This window comes from Rattus norvegicus, chromosome 13 (assembly GCF_021556685.1).
Source record: "Rattus norvegicus strain SHRSP/BbbUtx chromosome 13, alternate assembly SHRSP_T2T, whole genome shotgun sequence".
NCBI classification, from domain to species: Eukaryota; Metazoa; Chordata; class Mammalia; order Rodentia; family Muridae; genus Rattus; species Rattus norvegicus.
The window spans coordinates 49,074,776-49,093,437 of NC_141546.1; the positions used below are offsets into that span (position 1 = coordinate 49,074,776).

General features: G+C 49.8%; 1 protein-coding gene across 2 annotated transcripts in view; it reads right to left on the bottom strand.

Annotated features, from left to right (window-relative positions):
- The window catches only part of Lgr6 (leucine-rich repeat-containing G protein-coupled receptor 6), a 119,587-nt gene that overhangs the window by 78,192 nt on the left and 22,733 nt on the right, over positions 1-18,662 (bottom strand). For both annotated transcript variants that reach the window (NM_001427357.2, XM_087581361.1), the window contains 3 exon segments: positions 53-124; positions 9,164-9,235; positions 11,540-11,611. In NM_001427357.2, the coding sequence (NP_001414286.1) occupies positions 53-124; positions 9,164-9,235; positions 11,540-11,611 (216 nt within the window).

Below are 18,662 nucleotides of genomic sequence, written 5' to 3' on the forward strand. Positions count from 1 at the left end.
GCAGGGCCTGGGTTGTGCCCCAGACCAGGAAGGTAGACCCTCAATGACTCACAGCGACTGCAGGCTGGGCAGCTCCCACAGCGCCTCTGCTGGGATCCCTCGGAGCTGGTTGCTCTGCAGCATCCTGAAGGGGAGAGAGAGGTCCGTAAGACTCGCTGGGTCCTAAGGGCAGTGGGGTAGGGGCTCCTCCTTTGAAACTCTCCCCACATCTGCTTCAGGGCTCAGAGTTTGAGGTGTAGCCTCCTGACCTGTTAGCAGGGAATGGGCATGATTGACATACACAGGGGATTGGACAGCCCAGGATCAGAGATTTGGCGGGGGGGGGGGGGGAGAAAAGAGCAATGAAGAGAAGGGAGAGCAAGATATGGAGGCACAGACATTTAGTCCAGGATCTGGGAGGCGGAGAGAAGTTCAAGGACAGCCTGGGATATATATTAAGTCCTAGGGTAGCCTGAGCTACAGTAGGAAAGAATCTGGGAGAGGGGAGTGGAAAAGGGGGTAAGGAGGGAGGGAGAGGGAGGGAGGGGAAAGGGAAGGAGGAAGAAACAGAGGGAGAGAGGGGGGAGGAGGGCGGGGGAAGGGAGAGGGAGGGAGAGAGGGAGAGAGGGAGAGGGGAGGGAGGGAGAAACAGGGAGGGAGAGGGAAGGAGGAAGGGAGGAAGAGGGAGAGGGAGGGAGGGAAGGGGAAGGAAGGGAAGGGGAGGGAGGGAGAGAGAGGGAGGGAGGGAAGGAGGGAGGGAGGGAGGGAGGGAGGGAGGGAAGGAGGGAGGGAAAGATTCCACTGAATCTGAATTTGGGCCAGGAAATGTTTCTTCTGGTTTTACTTCCCAGCCTCAGTTTCCCTGTCTATTCAGCTGAGATGCTAAGGGAGTCTTTGTGAGATGGAAGGCATGGGTAAAGGTAAAACTGAAGGCTGCCCCTTAAATATCAGGGCATCTCAAGAACATGCTTTCTGAGTCCTTGCCTACAGAAGCAGTTTGAAGTGCCCCCGTCATCAGCCTATTGTGATGGCTTAAGCACACACTAAGTAGCTGTTTCTGAGGCTGCCAGCCTAGCACTAGAGCCAGCCACAAAACCCAGGAGGGCACCACAGACAGAAACCACGAAGCTCCTGGGGGGCTAGAAACCCTATATGCAGGAAAGAGGGTCAGGGAGCACACAATGGGAAAGGACAGAAAGGTGGGCATCTCTACAAGGGGTGCTGCTGACTCCAGGGGAGTCCAGGCATAACAGGGGCCTTGAGTAAGCTGGCAGGAAAGCACAGAAACGGGAAGGAGGAAAATTAAATATGTAAATAAAACAATCTGGAGAGATGGGTCAGTGGTTAAGAGCACTGGTTGCCCTTCCGGATGACCTGGGTTCAATTCCCAGTAACCACATGGTAACTAACAGTTGTCTGTAAGTCCAATTCTAGGATACCTGACACCCTCTTCTGGACTCCATGGGCGCTGCACACACGTGGTACACAAACATACTTGTAGACAAAACCCACACGCATAAAATTAAATGAATACATTAAGAAAAAGAAATATAGCAGAGGCCCTTGGACATCAGTTACCACCAGAATATACACACTCGTGTGTGTGTGTGTGTGTGTGTGTGTGTGTGTGTGTGTGTGTGTGCGCGTGCGTGTGCGCATGCTTATGGAGGTGGAGGCTAGAGGACATCAGCTTCCTAAGGAGTTGCCCACCTTGTTTTCTGAGACAGAGCTTACTGTAGACTAGGCTGGTCAGCTAGAAAGCCCCAGGGAGTCACGTGTTTCTGTCGTTTCTGTCTCCCAGAGCCGGGGTTACAAGCTCAAGGGTTTACCATGGCTGGGGCTTTCTTCCCAATGTGAGTTCTAGTGATTTAACAAAGTCCTTGCCCTTTACCAACTGAGCCATCTTTCCTGCCTCGTGGGCATTCTTTATCTCCGGGCTCTAGATCCAGACATGAGAGAAGGAGGGTACAAGACAAATTCAGGAAGTAGGTAGGGAACAGGAGGAAGGATACAACTGACTACTGACACAGGCAGAGGAACCGAGCCCTCCCTCCCTCCCTCCTTCCTTCCCTCCCTCCCTCCTCCCTCCCAGGCTGCTCTAAGCATGTTGTCACAGCAAGGGCCATGAACATTGATAGGTCTGCCTCAACAGCTAGCCAGGCTCCCAGGATGCAATGGGGAGTGAGCGCCCAGTGAGCACCTGCTGTATACTTAGTATGTCGTCCACATTGAGGGCTTCAGACTTTGTTTTTAAACTTGTGACCCCTCCCCTCCAACTTACTGAAAAGTACGGTGTCCCATGTCTGAAGCTGTGAGCCTGGATCCCAACCCTAAGCTCCGCCCTTCTTCAGCTGTGTGACTATGGATGTGTGACGGACGTCTCTGTTTGTTGGTTGCATGGACCATATAAAATGGTCCCCACAGGACACTTACTTTACAGAGGCAGAACTCATAGCACCCTAGCTGATCTCATCAACTATCGCTATTACTGACTGGTCTCGGGTCTGTGGCTTACTGGTTGATTTGAGGAGGTCACTTCCCCTCTCCGAGCCTCAGTTCCTTTCTTGGTCAAGAGAAAAGACCTAGAGATGACACGTCTTCTCAGAAGCGCTGGTGATATGGCTCCTTGGCAGAGAGGACTTGTCTAGCATGCCCAAGGCCCTGGGCTCAGTTATCCAAATGACAGTAGTGGTGGTGGGATGGTGATGACGATGATGTTGACAAAGACATCACATGTTGACTGACATGTGATGACAGTGAGATGTAGCTCAGGCATTGAGGCTTTGCCTAGCGTGTGTGAGAGACACAATCTCACAACCACTCAGAAGAGATAACAAGACAGCCAGAGAAAGCATCTGACTCGGCTGCCCTTCTGGAACTGGGTCAACGCCAGGCCTGAAGATGACCCTACAGCAGAGTTCCGGAGCTCCCTGGGGACCTGAAAACCCTGGGCATGAGGTGAGGGAGCTAACAGAACTTATGACTGACTGCTGTGGGTGCTTCTATCCCTCCCACCTCCTGACTTCTAAGCTGTGAGCACCTCTTTACTCTGATCTCTACCAACTACCTTGCTTCTCGTGATCCCCACACAAAGATCACAGCGTGCTCAGATAGAGGATACATGAGGGACTATGGTTGGGTAAGCAGTGGTCACTGCATAGACCCCCTCCAAGGTCCCCAAAGCTGCAGCTTGTAAGGTAAGCTGCAGCTTGCACAGGTAAGGGGCACCTTCAACGAGACCCTTAACATATCGGCACCGACATCATCCCTGACTCCCACCTTTCTTTCTGCTGAGTCCCAGACAATGAGATCTAGAAAGATCTTTCTTTTATTCATGTGCGTGCATGTGTGTATTCATATGGAAATCAGAGGATAATCTCCAAGAGTTCACCATGTGGTTCCTGGAGGTGGCAGGTGCCTTTATTCACTGGGCCATCTCACTGCCTCCAAAGCACAGGCTCTATATGTAGCACTTCTGCATGGCACTTAACCCTCCTTCCTTCCAGTGTCAGGGAACCCAGCTTCTCCTCCACAGCCACGCTGGTACAGTCTGGCTTGCTTTCGTGCATCAATACCCAGCAAGTTGGAGGATAGAGCGCTCACTGGGGTTGGGCCCGACCTGCTTCCTACCCCGCTCTACTGTTGGGTTGGAAGGGGTGGAAAGACTGTCAGAAGGGAGCAACCCTTTATTCTCCAGGTGAGGCAATGGAGGCGATTTTCCCGGAGTTAGGAATTGCATTAACAGCAACATTAAGAGCGGGCTCTAAGGTCCACTCCAGGCCAGTGCTTTCTTGCTTCTTTCTAACCACAGAAATCTAACCTGGTGGGGCAAAGTGGATTTAGCCCTTTGCTCTCCTTCCTAGATGCACATTAGAAGCTACTGGAAAATGCTCAGGCCACAGGACAGCCCACTTAAGCCTCCGGGGCTATGTTTGGTGTAAAACATGGTACTTTATTAATTTTCAAGCTCAAGGTTGAGTCCAGTGTGCAAACAGGCGTCTGGTGGAAGTCTGGTCCTCAGCAGCCCCCTCCCAACTTATTTACAGAGAACAAACTCAGAATATTTCTCTTGCCAGGGAGGCATCTGGGGGCAGAAACCATGAATTTCAGAGACGGGGAGGGGGCAGGCAGGTAACAGAGCATCACCCCCACCCCAGTGTTTTCCAGCAGGCTATTTCTGTGTAATCTGGTGCCTTGGGGATCCTTGGGTGGATGAGTGAGGCAGGGTCTGAAGCTCACCCACCCTTCATCGGTTTGATGTAGTCACATTTTTGTTTTGTTTTCGTTGTGCTGGGGGTCAAACCCAGGGCCTGTGCATGCTAGGCATAGGCTCTGCCACCCAGTTTTATTCAGCATCCATGAGTGTTTTGCATATATATGTACGTGTGTGCACTATGTACGTGCTTGGTCCCCGAGGAGACGCGGGGAGGATGTCGGAGCTGTTAAAGCTGGAGTTAAGGATGGTGGGGAACCATCATGTGACTGCTGGAAACTGAGCCTGGGTCCTCTACAGGAGCAGCATCTGCTCCTAACCTCTGACCCATTTCTCCAGCTCCAGGCCTTGGCTTTTGGAGAAACAGTTTATAGCTCAGCCTGGCTTTGAACTTAGTGCTCCTTTACCTGCACCATTGCCACTGGTTTGTGGTTTGGGTTTTAATTCTGCAACTAAAACTATTGAGGAATCCATTCTAACAGCCTCATTTTAAAAGATGGTTAAGTCTTAGAGAGCAGAAATCTAGCCATTTTCCCTGCCGCCCTTCCCATGTCCCCTTTCCTGGTGAGACCTGGAGCCTGGCTCTGCCTCTCTCTACTGCCAAAGAGTCCCAGTTCCTGACATCCAGTCTCTTGGGAGAATGGAACTTGGTCTCTTGCTGAAGAGCGGCTTAGATCTCCCCGGGATCCTCACAGCATCTGAAGAGCCAGGCTGAAGATCTCAGTGCTCTCAAACAACATGCGTCCTTCCCAAGTTGGCTTGAATCAGTTCATCAGTCCCAACAGAGAGGGAGCGGCCATGTCAACCCGAGATAGCGCCATACAATGTGGAGAGGGCTACCACTGATGTCGCACTAGATTTCCTTGAAATGGACCCAAGATTGAACTCCCTCGTGCTCCTTTCTGCCTCCAGCTAGGCTTTGGACTGGATGGTCCAAGATCAGGAACAGTGAGCAGTTTCTAGAATGTTAGTCTTTACTAAGAAGGCACTCACTGTCTAGGAATCCTGAGTCACAATCTCACTCAGCTCTGGGCTCTATCCAGGAGCAGGGCCCCTGGGGAAACTTCCTACCCAGGTTTCTAAAGGCAGAGAGGGGAGGCAAGCCCCTGAACCTCCACCCTTGTCACTCAAACCCAGGTCTGGTGAGAGGCAGCTGAAACTCACTTAGCAGGGTTGTTCTAGATAGATCTACAATGACCTGAACCAGGGTGGCCCGAAGCCCTGGATGGTCTGCAGAGGATGGGAAGGGCCAAGGCTAGACCATGTACATTTTCTAAGGTGACAGCTTTGCAGGAAGGTAAATGGGGGAACACAACACACACACACACACACACACACACACACACACACACACACAATTATCTCCTTGGACTGACACCAGGATCCAGGAACTGTGCCTACAGCTTCTCTGTGCCCAGCAGAGGCACAGCAGACAGGACAGCCGGAGACCAGGCTGTGCCCCATGTGCCTGGAGCATCAGGAGTGTGGTTTTCCTTACAGCAGCTCTGTGAATTTAGCATCTGGGCCCTTATGGCCTCATGGGACAGAACTGGTATGAGGCTAGACCTTCCTGCTTGGGCTTGACCTTCCTGCTTGGGCCGACTCTCTTGATCAAACCTGCTCTAAGCTCGAGGACTCGGAGAACCCTCAGAGAGGAGGGCCACAGGCAGTGAGGGGAGGTCACCAGGGAGGGACTCTGATACAGTCCCTTAGGAGGGGAGCAGAGGATCCCTTACATTCCCCTGTTGCCCATTTCCTCTAGGCCTAGCTGGGCCTCAGGGGAAAAAGAGCCACAGCCTCGGGAAGAGTCTAAACAGAGAAAGCAAGGGTCTCCTTGTCCAGAGAGAAGCTCTTAGGCCAAGGATTGGGGTGGGCTCTACTGTTCTAGTTTTCTTACAGGTCTGAGGGACAAGAACCTGCAACCAGCCAAAGTGACATTGGATGTTGGGAAGGACTCAGTACCCAGGACATATATGGACTCTCCTGCTCTGAAGCTCTGGGGGAGATGGGTGGGGGTCCCCAGCCTGCCTACTGTCCCTGAACTAGGGACGTTTGCAGACAGAGGACACAAGGCTTTAATGATTGGTGGCCTTCAAAGATGGAGCAAAATGGGGGTCACTGGCAGAGTGGGGCAAGCATCCTGGCTGTCCTGGCTCCCACACATAGCTTTCGGCCAACCTGCTCACGGGGCCCAGGAGCCGCTGGTTGGAAGGGGGCGGGCCGGCTGCGGTTTCTTCCAGTCTTTGATTTATTGCCTAACGCAGTCAGAGAAGAAAGAAGAGACTCATCTCTAAGCCAGAGCCTTAGGAATGGGATGTGAGCCTCGCATCTTCTGAAGGCCCAGCAAACAGAGCCCTGCTTTCTAATCCCACTGCAGGTCTAAACCTGCTGCTGGGCACAGATATGCCACCAAGCAGTCTGCCTGCACTATGCAGTGGGTTCAAGGTGCCTCCTCCCCCACTCCTCCCATCCCCTGCACCCTGGACAGCTACAGGGTAAATACGCAGAGGCCTCAGAGCCCTCGAAGGCAGAGATTTAGAGGCAGATGAAGCGGAGCTGGAGACCAGAGACGCAAAGCGCTCAGATACCAACAATCATCTGGAAGCTGGAAGCTCCAGAGGAAAGGCCACTGTCACAAGCCACTTTGAGAAAACAGGAGAGGGATCTGCCTTTGGGAGGGGGATACCATTCCAAACCCAGGCACAGAACTCAGGCTCGGGCCTTCTCCCCTCGTTCAGATGCTTTTGTGCAGCCAACAACTGTACCGAGAAGAGCTGTGAGGAGAGTCAGGACCAAACAGCAGACCTGGAGAGTGCTTGCCGCTTTCAGGAAGCCTCAAGAGCTCATTCTGTTGCCTTAGGAGCAGCCCCTCAAATGGTCATTTTCTTCACCCTGGTCCCTGGGAGGGTCTGCCCTCTCTGATCTCCATCTTCCTTCAGACTCTGTGTCCACTTCTTCCTGTCTCCTCCCACCTTTACCCCTTTTGGAATGACAGACTTAGCGAGGACAAGATGCATCATGGGTTGGGGTAGGAGTGGACAGCGCCCCCTTTCCCTTCTCTACAATGGGCTCACTAGCAAGGCTAAGCGAAAGAACACCAGATCCTCTCCCAACCTCACACTCCTTTTGATCCTGAGAAGGTATGGAGGGGCCAGAAGAGGCATCCCAATTCCTTCACAGTGTTTGTGGTAGTGAAGAGCTGGAGGCACAGGGGCCAAGGAGAAACATGGGAGAGGAAAAGGCATATCTGGAGCTGGGCACGTACATACCTATAACCCCAGCACTTCAGAGTCTGAGCTATCCTTAGCTAAGAAAACCTCGTTTAGAAAAAAATGGAAGAAAGAAAAGAAGAAAAAAGCTGAATGGGATAGCCCATGCTTACAAGGGCAGGAGGCAAAGGGAATCAATACAAATTTGAGGGTATCCTGGTCTACTTACTGAGATGTTGAGATGCGGGTCAGCCAGGTTTGCATAGAAAGATACTTTCTCAAAAAGACAAAGACCAAAATACAAATCGAAACAAATCAAGGGACGGGGAGTAAGTCTGAGCAAAGTTTAATGACACATATGGATAAAATGCCATAGTGAATACTACTTTCCCATCTGCTAGTGTCTTGAGATTATCTCCTTAGTAAGGGCATTAAAATGATTCTAGCACAGAGAAAAGTAAAACAAAAAAACCTTTATCTTATATGTTAACAAAAAAAAATATTTAAAGTACTGGGTTTTACAAAGTTTTCAAACTACATAGCCAAGAATGATGTTGAAGTTGATTTGTGTGTGTGCATGGGCCTGTGCAGGTACATGTGTGTGATTTCAAGTGCACATAAACTACAAAGTCAGTCTCGATGTCATTCTTCAGGAAGAGGCAACTACCTTCCCTCTTGCTTTGTTTGTTTTTTGGTTCGGTTTGGTTTGGTTTTGGAGACAGTTTCTCTGTGTAGCCCTGGAACTCCATTTGTAGATCAGACTAGCCTCAAACTCACAGAGATCTGCCTGCCTCTGCCTCTGAAGGGCTGGGATTAAAGGTATGAGCCATCATCCTGGTACCTTACCTTCTTTCTTTGTTTCTCTGTTTCTTTGTTTCTTCCTTTCTTTCATGATTTGTTTTTGTTTGTTTTGATGGGTTGTTTGGTTTGATTTATTTTGTTTGTTTTGTTTTATTTTGGGAGGTTGTTTTTTGAGACCAGGTCTCTCACTGGGACCAGGTTCGCCCCTTCAACTAGGCTGGCCAGCAACTGAGCCCAGGGGTTCACCTTTCTCAGCCTTCTAAGTGCTAGGCTTATGAGCACAGCCATCACACTTGGCTTTGTGACGGGGCTGAAGACTCAACTCAGGTCCTCATGCTCACATGACAAGCGCTTTATGGACGAAGCAATCTGATCCTCTGACCTTCTCTAAGATGTTCTGGGATTACAGGCATGCACCATCGTGCTCCATTTCTTTGTGCTGGGGACCTAACCCAGAGCCTCCTATATGTTAAGCAAACACTCTACCCACTGAACTACATCCACAACCCTCTAAACTTGAAACAAAGGAACAACGATGTGGTCAGTGAGTAAAGGCACTTGACGCCAGGCCTGATGGACCCACGTGATAGAAGGAGAGAACCAACTCCTGAAAGCTGTCCTCTGGCCTCCACACTCACGCAACACACACACACACACACACACACACACACACACACACACACTCTAAAGGTAAAGAATAGAAATAGACTCCAGCGGAGCCCTGCAACGATCATCACTGGTAAACAGAGTGGCCTCGCCCTGAAGAGCTGCCAGGCACTTTGGGTTCCTCTTAATCTTTGTTTACACATCAGATAAGGGAAAGAAACAACATCGAAATAATGAGAGAAATGAGGGATGGCGATACAGAAACCAGGACCAGCGCCAGACTCTGAGTGACAAAACCCCCAGACCGCCATTTTCAGCGCCACATCTTCATGAGAAAGGGCTAGCCTCTACTTACAGAATTTTGAGGCTGTGGAGGCCAGAGAATGCCTGTCTTGGGATGTGTGAGAGGTGGTTCCCCGAGAGCCGCCTGCGAATCAAAGACAGAGGTCAGAGGTGTTTGAGGGGAGTGAGGTACTGCCTGGGGGCACGGGAGGGAGGGTGGTGGCAGCTGGCATTTCCTGGGCTCTGTGGTTCACTGTTCACCTCACAGTCATCAGCTCCACTTTCACCGTTAATCCTGGGAGGGGCAGGATACCGTGAGTATCCCGTATTTAAAATGCTCTGAGCCAGGGGTATTTGGCCTTCAGACTCTTCAGATCCCCAAATATTTGCATCTAGATAATGAACTGTCTTGGGGATGGGTCCAAGTTTAAACATAAATTCACTGGATTTTATTTGATTTCACGTTTACTTATTTGGGGTGTGTGTGTGTGTGTGTGTGTGTGTGTGTGTGTGTGTGAGAGAGAGAGAGAGAGAGAGAGAGAGAGAGAGAGAGAGAGAGAGAGAGAGAGAGAGAGAGAGAATGTGTCATGGCCTACATGGGCAAGTCAAATGACAACCTAAGGTTCTCTCCGTTGAAGTTAGGGTTCTCTCCGTTGAAGTTAGATTGTCTGACTTTGTGGTTAAGTGCCTTTCCCCATGAGCATCTCACCAACTAGACCAAAATGTGAGTGCTTTATAAACATGGAGCCTGCTGTATGTTTGTATGTATGTATGTATGTATGTGATTTTATTCGATAATTTCTTGTTTGGCCGGTGGTGTGTTGAAGATGGGGGCTAGTACCTCAAACAGGCTGGGAGTCAATACCCCAACACTGAGCTACAGTCCTTGACTTCTACAATATTTCAATGTTCCCGTGCTTGTCAGATGAACCCAGGTGCAGAACCACCCACTGTGGTAGCCTACCAGCGCACAAAATGGCGTAGGTAAGGAAGTATGACATATCTGTAATCCAAGTACTTGGAAGCCTGAGGCAGGAAAAGTATGAATTGAAAGCCAGCCTTGGCTACATAGAGGATTCTAGTCTAGCCTGGGCTACATACTAAAACCCTGTCTCAAAAAATTTTCAGATTCAGATTTTTAGATTGCGAATGCTCAACCTGTATTACCCCCAGAATTCCAGATAAGGAAAACTGAGGCTTGGTCTGTGTGTGCGTGTTGTTTGTTGTTGATGTTCTTTGGGGTTTTGTCATTGTTGGTCTTAGACAGGGCCTCTCTAGGCAGTCCAGGATGACCTACTGTTCACAACCTTCCTACCTCAGCCTCCCCCGTGCAAGTACTAGAGGCGTGTTCCACCACAATCAGCTTCGATGAGGAGGATTCAGCCCAGTGACAGAGCCAATGTGCCTGTTAATCTCTACCCAGGGGAGACGCTGCCTCCTGTCTCTTTATTTGACATTTGTTGTTTTACAAGAAGATAGTTGGGTCGCCTCCCTCGGGTTCTGTGATAGATTGCTCCTTTAGGTGGAGCCTTTAAAACAGGTCCAGCACTTCTTGGGGAGTGGGAGACACGGAAAGCTGGGCTTATTAAACTCCTCAGCTCTCTTATACCAGCCATGCCACGCCCACTTCGGCCACGCCCACCTCAGAATGGCCTCTGCTGCATTTAAATCCCGCTCCTCCGCCCACCACCAGCCCCGCCCACATGGAGCTTTCATTCCTGCTGGCAGGGAGCCTTTATATTAGGGATGAAAGCTCAAAGGTGATTTCTAGGGAAAGGTGGGCTCGTGAGTGAAAGTGAAGCCATGGAAAGATGAGTCAGCACTTGGGAACACTGCCTTGTCTTCCAGAGACTCGTGGGTTCAATTCCCAGCACCCACTTGGCTGCTCTCACAACCATCTGTAACTTCAGTTTCAAGGGCTTTGATGCCCTCTTCTGGCTCTTTGGGCAACAGGCATGCATGTTGTGCACAGACATACATGAACCCAAACACATAAAATTTAGGGAAAAAAATTTTTTTAAAAGGAAAGCTATGCTGAGTATGGTGACTCGTGCCTGAAATTCCAGCCCTCGGGAGGCTGACGTAAGATAATCACAAAGTTCAAGACTAGTCTGAGCTACAATCGTGAACTTCAGGCCACTCTGAATCATGTAGTGAGACGCTGTCTTAATAAATAAATGAACAAATAAAATAACAGGGTAGGGGAAAGAGCTGCAGAGAGCTTTGGCTCACACCTCCAATGCCTCGTGGCTTAACACTGGCACTCTGGGATTTGCTCATGTATCAGGTCTCAACTAAACACCTGTTTCCCGAGCCCTCTTTTCTCCCTTCTCCCTAGAGTTCCAGCCTGCTCTGGAGAGCCTAGGACCCTACAGTTGCTGACCAGAGCATTCTACCCACCCACCTTCCACCCACCCATACCCCGACTCCTGCCCACCCATCAACTCACAGCTCCTCCAGGAAGCGCAGGTGGTGGAAGAGACCCGGCTGAAGCTCCGTGAGGTTGTTCATACTGAGGTCTCTGGATGGAGAGAAAGTGGAGATCAGGCTGTGGTTACCTGCCTGTACTATCTGTGATGGTCAGCTGCAGCCCTGTTTGGGGGACCCCCGGGGTTTCCCACTGTTCCTCCACCTTCCCACCATGCCATCTGGGCTCCACTGGCTGTCTGGCAACAGCAGCCAAATGTAACTCTAGGAGCAAAAAAAATGGGTCACTTTCTGGTCTCTCCTGTCCCTGCTGCCTTAGACTGGTTCTTCTGGGGCTATGGTTTGCCAGGAAAACCACCTCACTGTTAAGGAAGGAGCCATAAGGTAATAATAGTAGGAAGAAGAGGAAGAAGAAGAGGAGGAGGAGGAGGAAGAAGAAGAAGAAGAGGAGGAGGAAGAGGAGGAAGAGGATGAAGAGGAGGAGGAGGAAGAGGAGGAAGAAGAAGAAGAAGAAGAAGAAGAAGAAGAAGAAGAAGAAGAAGAAGAAGAAGAAGAAGAAGAAGAAGAAGAAGAAGAAGAAGAAGATTTCAGAGGGGAAAGGCAAGGTCCCAAGTGAAAAGTCTTCACTCTGAGACCCAGGGTCACTACCCATGCAACAGGCTCTGATGTTTCTGAACCCAGGTTCTTCCCCAGCCACATGTGTTGGCCCATTCAGTAATGGTGGGCTTTACTGCAGTCTGATGTCTCTGCCCGTCTCCTCTTCTTGGCTCTGCTTCCCCAGATCTCTGCCTTTCTTGACTTCTTGGGACTTCCCTGAAGTTGCCCAGGTACTTGAGTATCTATCTGGATGTGCAGAGCTGGTCTCTGAGTATTCAGCATCTAACGCATTCTAGCAAACCTATACTATCCAAAAGAACTTGTGTTACTGTTCCCTAAGATGCTCTGCACACAAAACCATCAGTATAATTCCAGCAGCATTACTGAACCTTAACACTACGTACTAACTAGCCTTTATCCAGATAATCCCCACTTAAACCTTACCATAATCCCAGGAGAACTGATGTTTTACATCGGGCAAACAAAAAAGACTTTTCTCTGAGGATAAAGGGACCCCCTGGGAAGGCCGACGACCTAATCTCCTTCCTTCAAACCCACAGGGTGGAAGGAGAGAACCAACTCCCAAACTTAGTTCTACTTCCCCAGACACGCCCCTCCCCCAATGCATATATGAGTTAAAAGTAAAATTAAAAAACAAATAAAAGAGGGTTGAGTTGAGTCGGAGAGCCCCCAAATCAAATGTCTCCTTCAGTTACCCATCTTGACCACTATGACCTTCATTTCCTCACCCATTTTTTTTTAAAGGATTAATAGGTAAGGTCTTTGTGAGGATTAGGTGAGCTAATGTTTACCGACTGCCTGGTAAATAGAACATAGTTAATAAGCATTTGCCTTCTTCCTTCCACTCTCCCCTTGGTGTCTCATGTACAGCAGTCTTGGCTCTACTGACCTGCGGGGGGCGGGGGAGCCCGTGGCTTGATTTGTGGGTACTGCCCAATGCTAACATTTTCTTCTTGTTTGTGCCTGAGTGAGTGTCGATGTTACAGGCAGATGCCTGACACACTGGGGCTCCATCCTGTCCCAAACCCCTACCAGCTGACGCTTGTCTCTGAGTTCTGCTCCCTGGGGCTACAGAGGTAGACCAAATCCCTGAGCAGCATGGGCCTTCCTGAAGATCCCCCTTTCCCCAGACGTACAGTTCACCCTCAAATCTTCTAGGTTCCATGTACCCAGAAACAGGTTTGCTGTATGCGCATGCTCAGAAAGCAGACTGGGCATGGTGTGGGACTTGTGCTGAGAGAGCCCAGCTCCAGTCTATAAAAAGACTGTTTAGTCTCAAACGTTTTATCTTTGATAAAGCTTGGGCTCTGACTCCATGTCTTCCAAAGAAGACATTCCACGCAGGGCAAAGCCAAGAAAAACGGCATGTGCAATATGGGCTGCTCCTGTCTGTCCTCCCTCCCTACTATCCTGTGGAAATGGAAGGGCATCTGCAGGCCTGAGGGGCCAGGATGGAGAGGCTAGGATGGATGGGCTCGGCAAAGGTTGCAGGAGGCACACTGATCGGAGCAAAGGCCGGGCAGCAGAACTAAGAAGACTCAACCTGGGTTCAACCCTCATGATCCTCCACCTCTGAATCGATGCTCACAGAGGCAGTCCTATGTCTACCTGAATTCCTCTCCCTCGAATCCCAGGCCTGGTTCATCCTCAGTAAGGAGGAGGTGCAAGGTGCCACCAAAAAAAAAAAAAAAAAAAAGATTACCTCTAAATATTTACCCTGTGCATTTCTGGATGTGTCCTGACAGGCAGGGGAGCGGGAGTTCAAGGAGCATACAGGGCATGTGACTCAGGTCTCATCACTCAGCTGTCCCCCCAGGGGCCGCACGCAGAGGCTCTGATGCAGCTCCATGCCCCCCACCCACTCCCTCCACTTTTCCACCAAGGCCAGCGGCTTCATTGTTCACCCTAGGGAGGAGGAGGGGGCTGCACCCTCACCCCCTCTACCTCCCCTCCACACATCCTGCCCCAGACAAGCACCCGGCCCAGCTGCTGGAGAGGGGCCGGGTGGGGCCAGAGGGTAGATTTCAAATGGTGTCTGGTGGGGGAAAGGGGGTGCGGCTGGTGCCAGGAGAAGGAGAAAGCAAAGGAATGCAGCAAGGATTGGAGAAGGGAGGCCGGGGCCCTCCACACTGCTGCCATAGGTCTAAGGGGTGGCTCGGGACCCTTCAGGGAACAGAAGGAAGGAATGACAGACAGACATTCTCGGCACAGAGTTTGTCCTGTCAAATCCAGAACTCTGACCTATGCCTGTCAGAAGAGACCAGCTGTGTCAGAGGACGCAACTCTGACGTTTCTGGCATGCCTGGAGTTGAGGGAAGTTGGAGAGTATCTGAACCCTTAGGTACTTAAGGTTCGGTCGTGGCTCTCTTGGCTTGTCGATGTGACTCTGAGGTAGGAGAGTGCATGGATGTACCTTCCTATGATGTCTTTCAGAGCCTGGGCATCCACGTGTCCTACAGGCAGCCAGTTCTTTCATTCAGCACTTTGCACGTTGAAGCTCTGACTAAGCAAAGGTTACAAAGTATCCTGGGGGGTCTACCTATCGGAAAAGTAGAGGCCCTTTGGGGAAAGAAAGTAGCTTCCCCAGGACTGCCTTTGGCTGTGTGACTTTGGACAAGCTTGACTCTTCCTGGCCTCTGCTCACCATCCAACCTGTCTCCTAGTTCAGGTAGAATCTGGTGTCCAGTAACACAGCTTTGGGATCTAGCTAATCTGTGGCTGAAATGGATACCCAGGCTTAAGCACAATGCTGCCCTACCATTGTCATCCTGTGGCTGTCACCTATAAACATCATCCCATGAACACACCACATCACACAGTATACATTACATGTACACCACACCACACCCATGAACACCGTTACATACCACACACCAATAACCATGCATAATAGACTACACACACTTTACGCATCCCACACACACCACATACCACATACCACACATATACCACATGTATGCATCATATACAGCACACATCACCCAAACACCACATATCACACTATGTGCGCACACAGCATACATGCCATATCATATATATACACACACACACAAAACACATAAATAGACCATATATACCATACATAACATACTCACACCATGTTGCATACACACACATATACCCATCATAGCACATATACCACAGAACACAGAGGACTAAGTTCAGGGCCTGGGAACTGTCCAGCTGCATTGGGCCCCACACTCTGGAGAGTGAGTCTAGGCTTGATTCTCTGCCGTTGCCATTCTAAAAATCTTAATGATTTTTGGACATTAAGTTTTCATTTTGCACCATCCTTTGCTCTGGGTCTCAGCCAGCTCCTGGAGGAGCGTCTCCAGATGCCCGCCCCCTCCAGCCTGATTCTGCTGCTCTGGGTCCCCTCAATTTGCTAGCACACTCCTTTAACTGTTGTCACTGACAGCCAAAGGGTGTGGAGGGTAGCCAACAGTCTCACTCTGAAACTTTCTTCCCAGTAGGCCTTGGGATACCCAGAGGGGCCATATGTGCTCTCGGCTGGACACAGCATGGTGTGGTGGGAGGGATGGGGTGGATGTTGACAGGGGAGGCTGCTCAAGTGAAGGGTGTGGCGATATGAAAGGGGTAGCCCTGGGCACAGGAAGTGGAGGCTTCTGGCTGCACATTAGGAAAATGTTCTCAGAGCTTTAGCCTGTGAGGCAACCAGACCACCCAAGGAAGCTGGGTGAGGCAGTGTCACCATGGAGACAGGGAACAGGTTTGATAAGAGGGAGGGTGCTAGGAAACTGAGGGGGCCCAGAGCAGCAAAACCAGGCTGGAGGGGGTGGGCACCTGGAGATGCTCCCCCAGGAGCTGGCTGAGACCCAAGGACCCAGGAAGACTGGTCTGTTTGAGTTTTCCCTATGGGAGGAAAAACCAAGGACAGACAAGCTCTGGATCCTACTGGGGTGCAGGTGAAAGGACACCCCACATTGGAGGACAGGCTGACAATATAAAGCCCTTTCTCTACTTCCTAGGCTAAGAACTCAAGTTGTCCATCTCTACAGTTAGTTATGTTGGGTTATTATTATTGTACATATTAATATATTCCATGTATTATACTGTATATATTGTAAATATATTTATCATATAATTTATTCTATACATTTATGCAACTTGCTGATTTGATACACATTTGCATTGTGAAATAAGAACCATAGTCAAACTAATTAACATAGCCTCTCCTCCATAGCCATGGTGTGTGTGTGTGTGTGTGTGTGTGTGTGTGTGTGTGTGTGTGTGAGTGTATGTGTGTGTAAATATCACAGTAAGAGGTAAGAGGCAGGCATGGTGGTGGCGCATACCTTTGATTCCAGCACTCAGGAGGCAGAGGCAGGTGGATCTCTGTGAGTTCAAAGCCCATCTGTTCTACAGAATGAATTCTAGGACAGTAAGACTCATCTTTTTGAATACTAACTAAAAATGGTGATAATAGGGGTTGGGGATTTAGCTCAGCGGTAGAGCACTTGCCTAGCAAGCGCAAGGCCCTGGGTTCGGTCCCCAGCTCCGAAAAAATAAAAATAAAAATAAAAATGGTGATAATAAGCCACAAATTAGTGCATGGTGGGAAATGAGATCTGGGACTATTGCTCAGTAATACAACATTTGCCTTGCATTTGCATGCTCATGTGCATGGACACACACACACACACACACACACACACACATACACACACACAATCAAACAGAAAGCTAACTAGATAACCATGTTACAACTAATGTGAGACAGCCTTCTTCCTTAGCAGATCCTGTGGCAGCCTTAAGGGAGTCTTCCCAATGTCCCTCTTGCTCACTCATGGCTACAGTATGTCATAGCTTGTACTAAGAGTCTACCCAGTGCTGTCCTGTGTCTGCACATGTCCTAGACATACTTACAGGTGATGTTTGGGCACTTTGGCACATCTGGGACCCACGATGGCACAAGGCATTTCTCCTGAGCCTTCTCGTGCTTTTCATGGTCTCCTAACACCCTTCAGTACAGCCCTTCCCTGAGGACCAGTCTCAAGTATTCAGACATCCCACCATGCTGGGAGACAGTGAGGGAGGGAGTTAACAGTGGCAGTGAGGAGTAGGAAAGAACATGCTGGAAAGCCCGGAGTATGGAGAAAGGGGGATTCCCACCACATCTGCCTAAGAAAACAAAAGACCTGGGATACATCTTCAGCACCACAATAAGTGATGGATACAATGAAGACTAAAAGCATCATCCCATGTGTCTGCAGAGGCCCCAATGTGACAGGAACCTTGCTGACATTTACACAGCAAAAGCAGATCTGGAGAGGAGCAGAGCTGCCTATGGTCATGCTGCAAGTTACTATAGTGCCCCCAAGAGCTCTAAAGCCCAGAAAGACCTCGGGTTTTCCAGCATGGCCTCCTCTGTGTAGTCTATGTATTCCAAGATGAACTTCCTATAGGAGAAGGAAGATCTCCTTGGGCATTACCTTCTTTGAAACCCCAGACACACAGCGTGATACCAAGTTCTCTTGGATTTTGCAGTTTTCATAAATTGCCAAACAAGGGAGTTACTTCCACTGGGGAAAATGTATCTCTCTATCCACGTAAAAGCACGGATTGTTTTCTTGGGCTTTGCACAAAATCTTATGTGAGAACAATGTTGTGCTTTTAAATAAAGGCCTGTTTGCTTTGTTTTGTCCTTTCTTGGCTCTCTCTTTGGTAACAATGCCTCCCAGCCTGTCTATCAGTGCCAGGAGGACCCCTGATGGGGGAAACCAGAGCGGGCAGGGCAGGGAAGGGAGAGGTTGAAGGGCTAGCAAGGGTTTGGGTTATCTGTGAAGAAGAAGACCTTTGTGTGAGTCAGATTGTACGAGGGAGAAAGCTGGAAACCCAAAGCACCAACAGGTGGCCCAATTAATTAGGGTGGAGCTAGGATAAAAGGAAGGGGACACACACACACACACACACACACACAGACACACAATTTTGTTTGTACTTGCGGTTAAAAGACTATGGTACTTGTCACATCACTAGCACCCTGGGTGGTCTCAAAGTCTGGTGGCACAGAAAGGAAACCAAGGACAGAAGAGAGCTGGGGAGATACCTCCCTCTCAAAATTGCTAGCTATGGGGCTGGGGATTTAGCTCAGTGGTAGAGCGCTTACCTAGGAAGCGCAAGGCCCTGGGTTCGGACCCCAGCTCCGAAAAAAAGAACCAAAAAAAATTGCTAGCTATGAGAAACTGGTTTGGTGTACCCCCATACCCAGGCTCCCCTCTTTTCTTATAGAAAGGGTTTGGTGGTAGTGGTGGTTTTCTGCCAGACACAGTAGTGCACCCCTATAATTCTAGCACTTGGGAGTCAGAAGTAAGAGGACTGGGACTTCGTGAAGCTAGCCTGAACTAGAGAGTCAGTTTCAAGACAGCCTGGGCTACATGGTGGTTCTGTGAAGAAGAAAGATATACCATGTCACAGCAGCGGCAAGCTGGGGGCCTGGGCACCTGAGAAGAATGAAGGGAAGCCAGCCTGTGGCTGGCTCTAACCCTCAGAATCATAGGGTGATG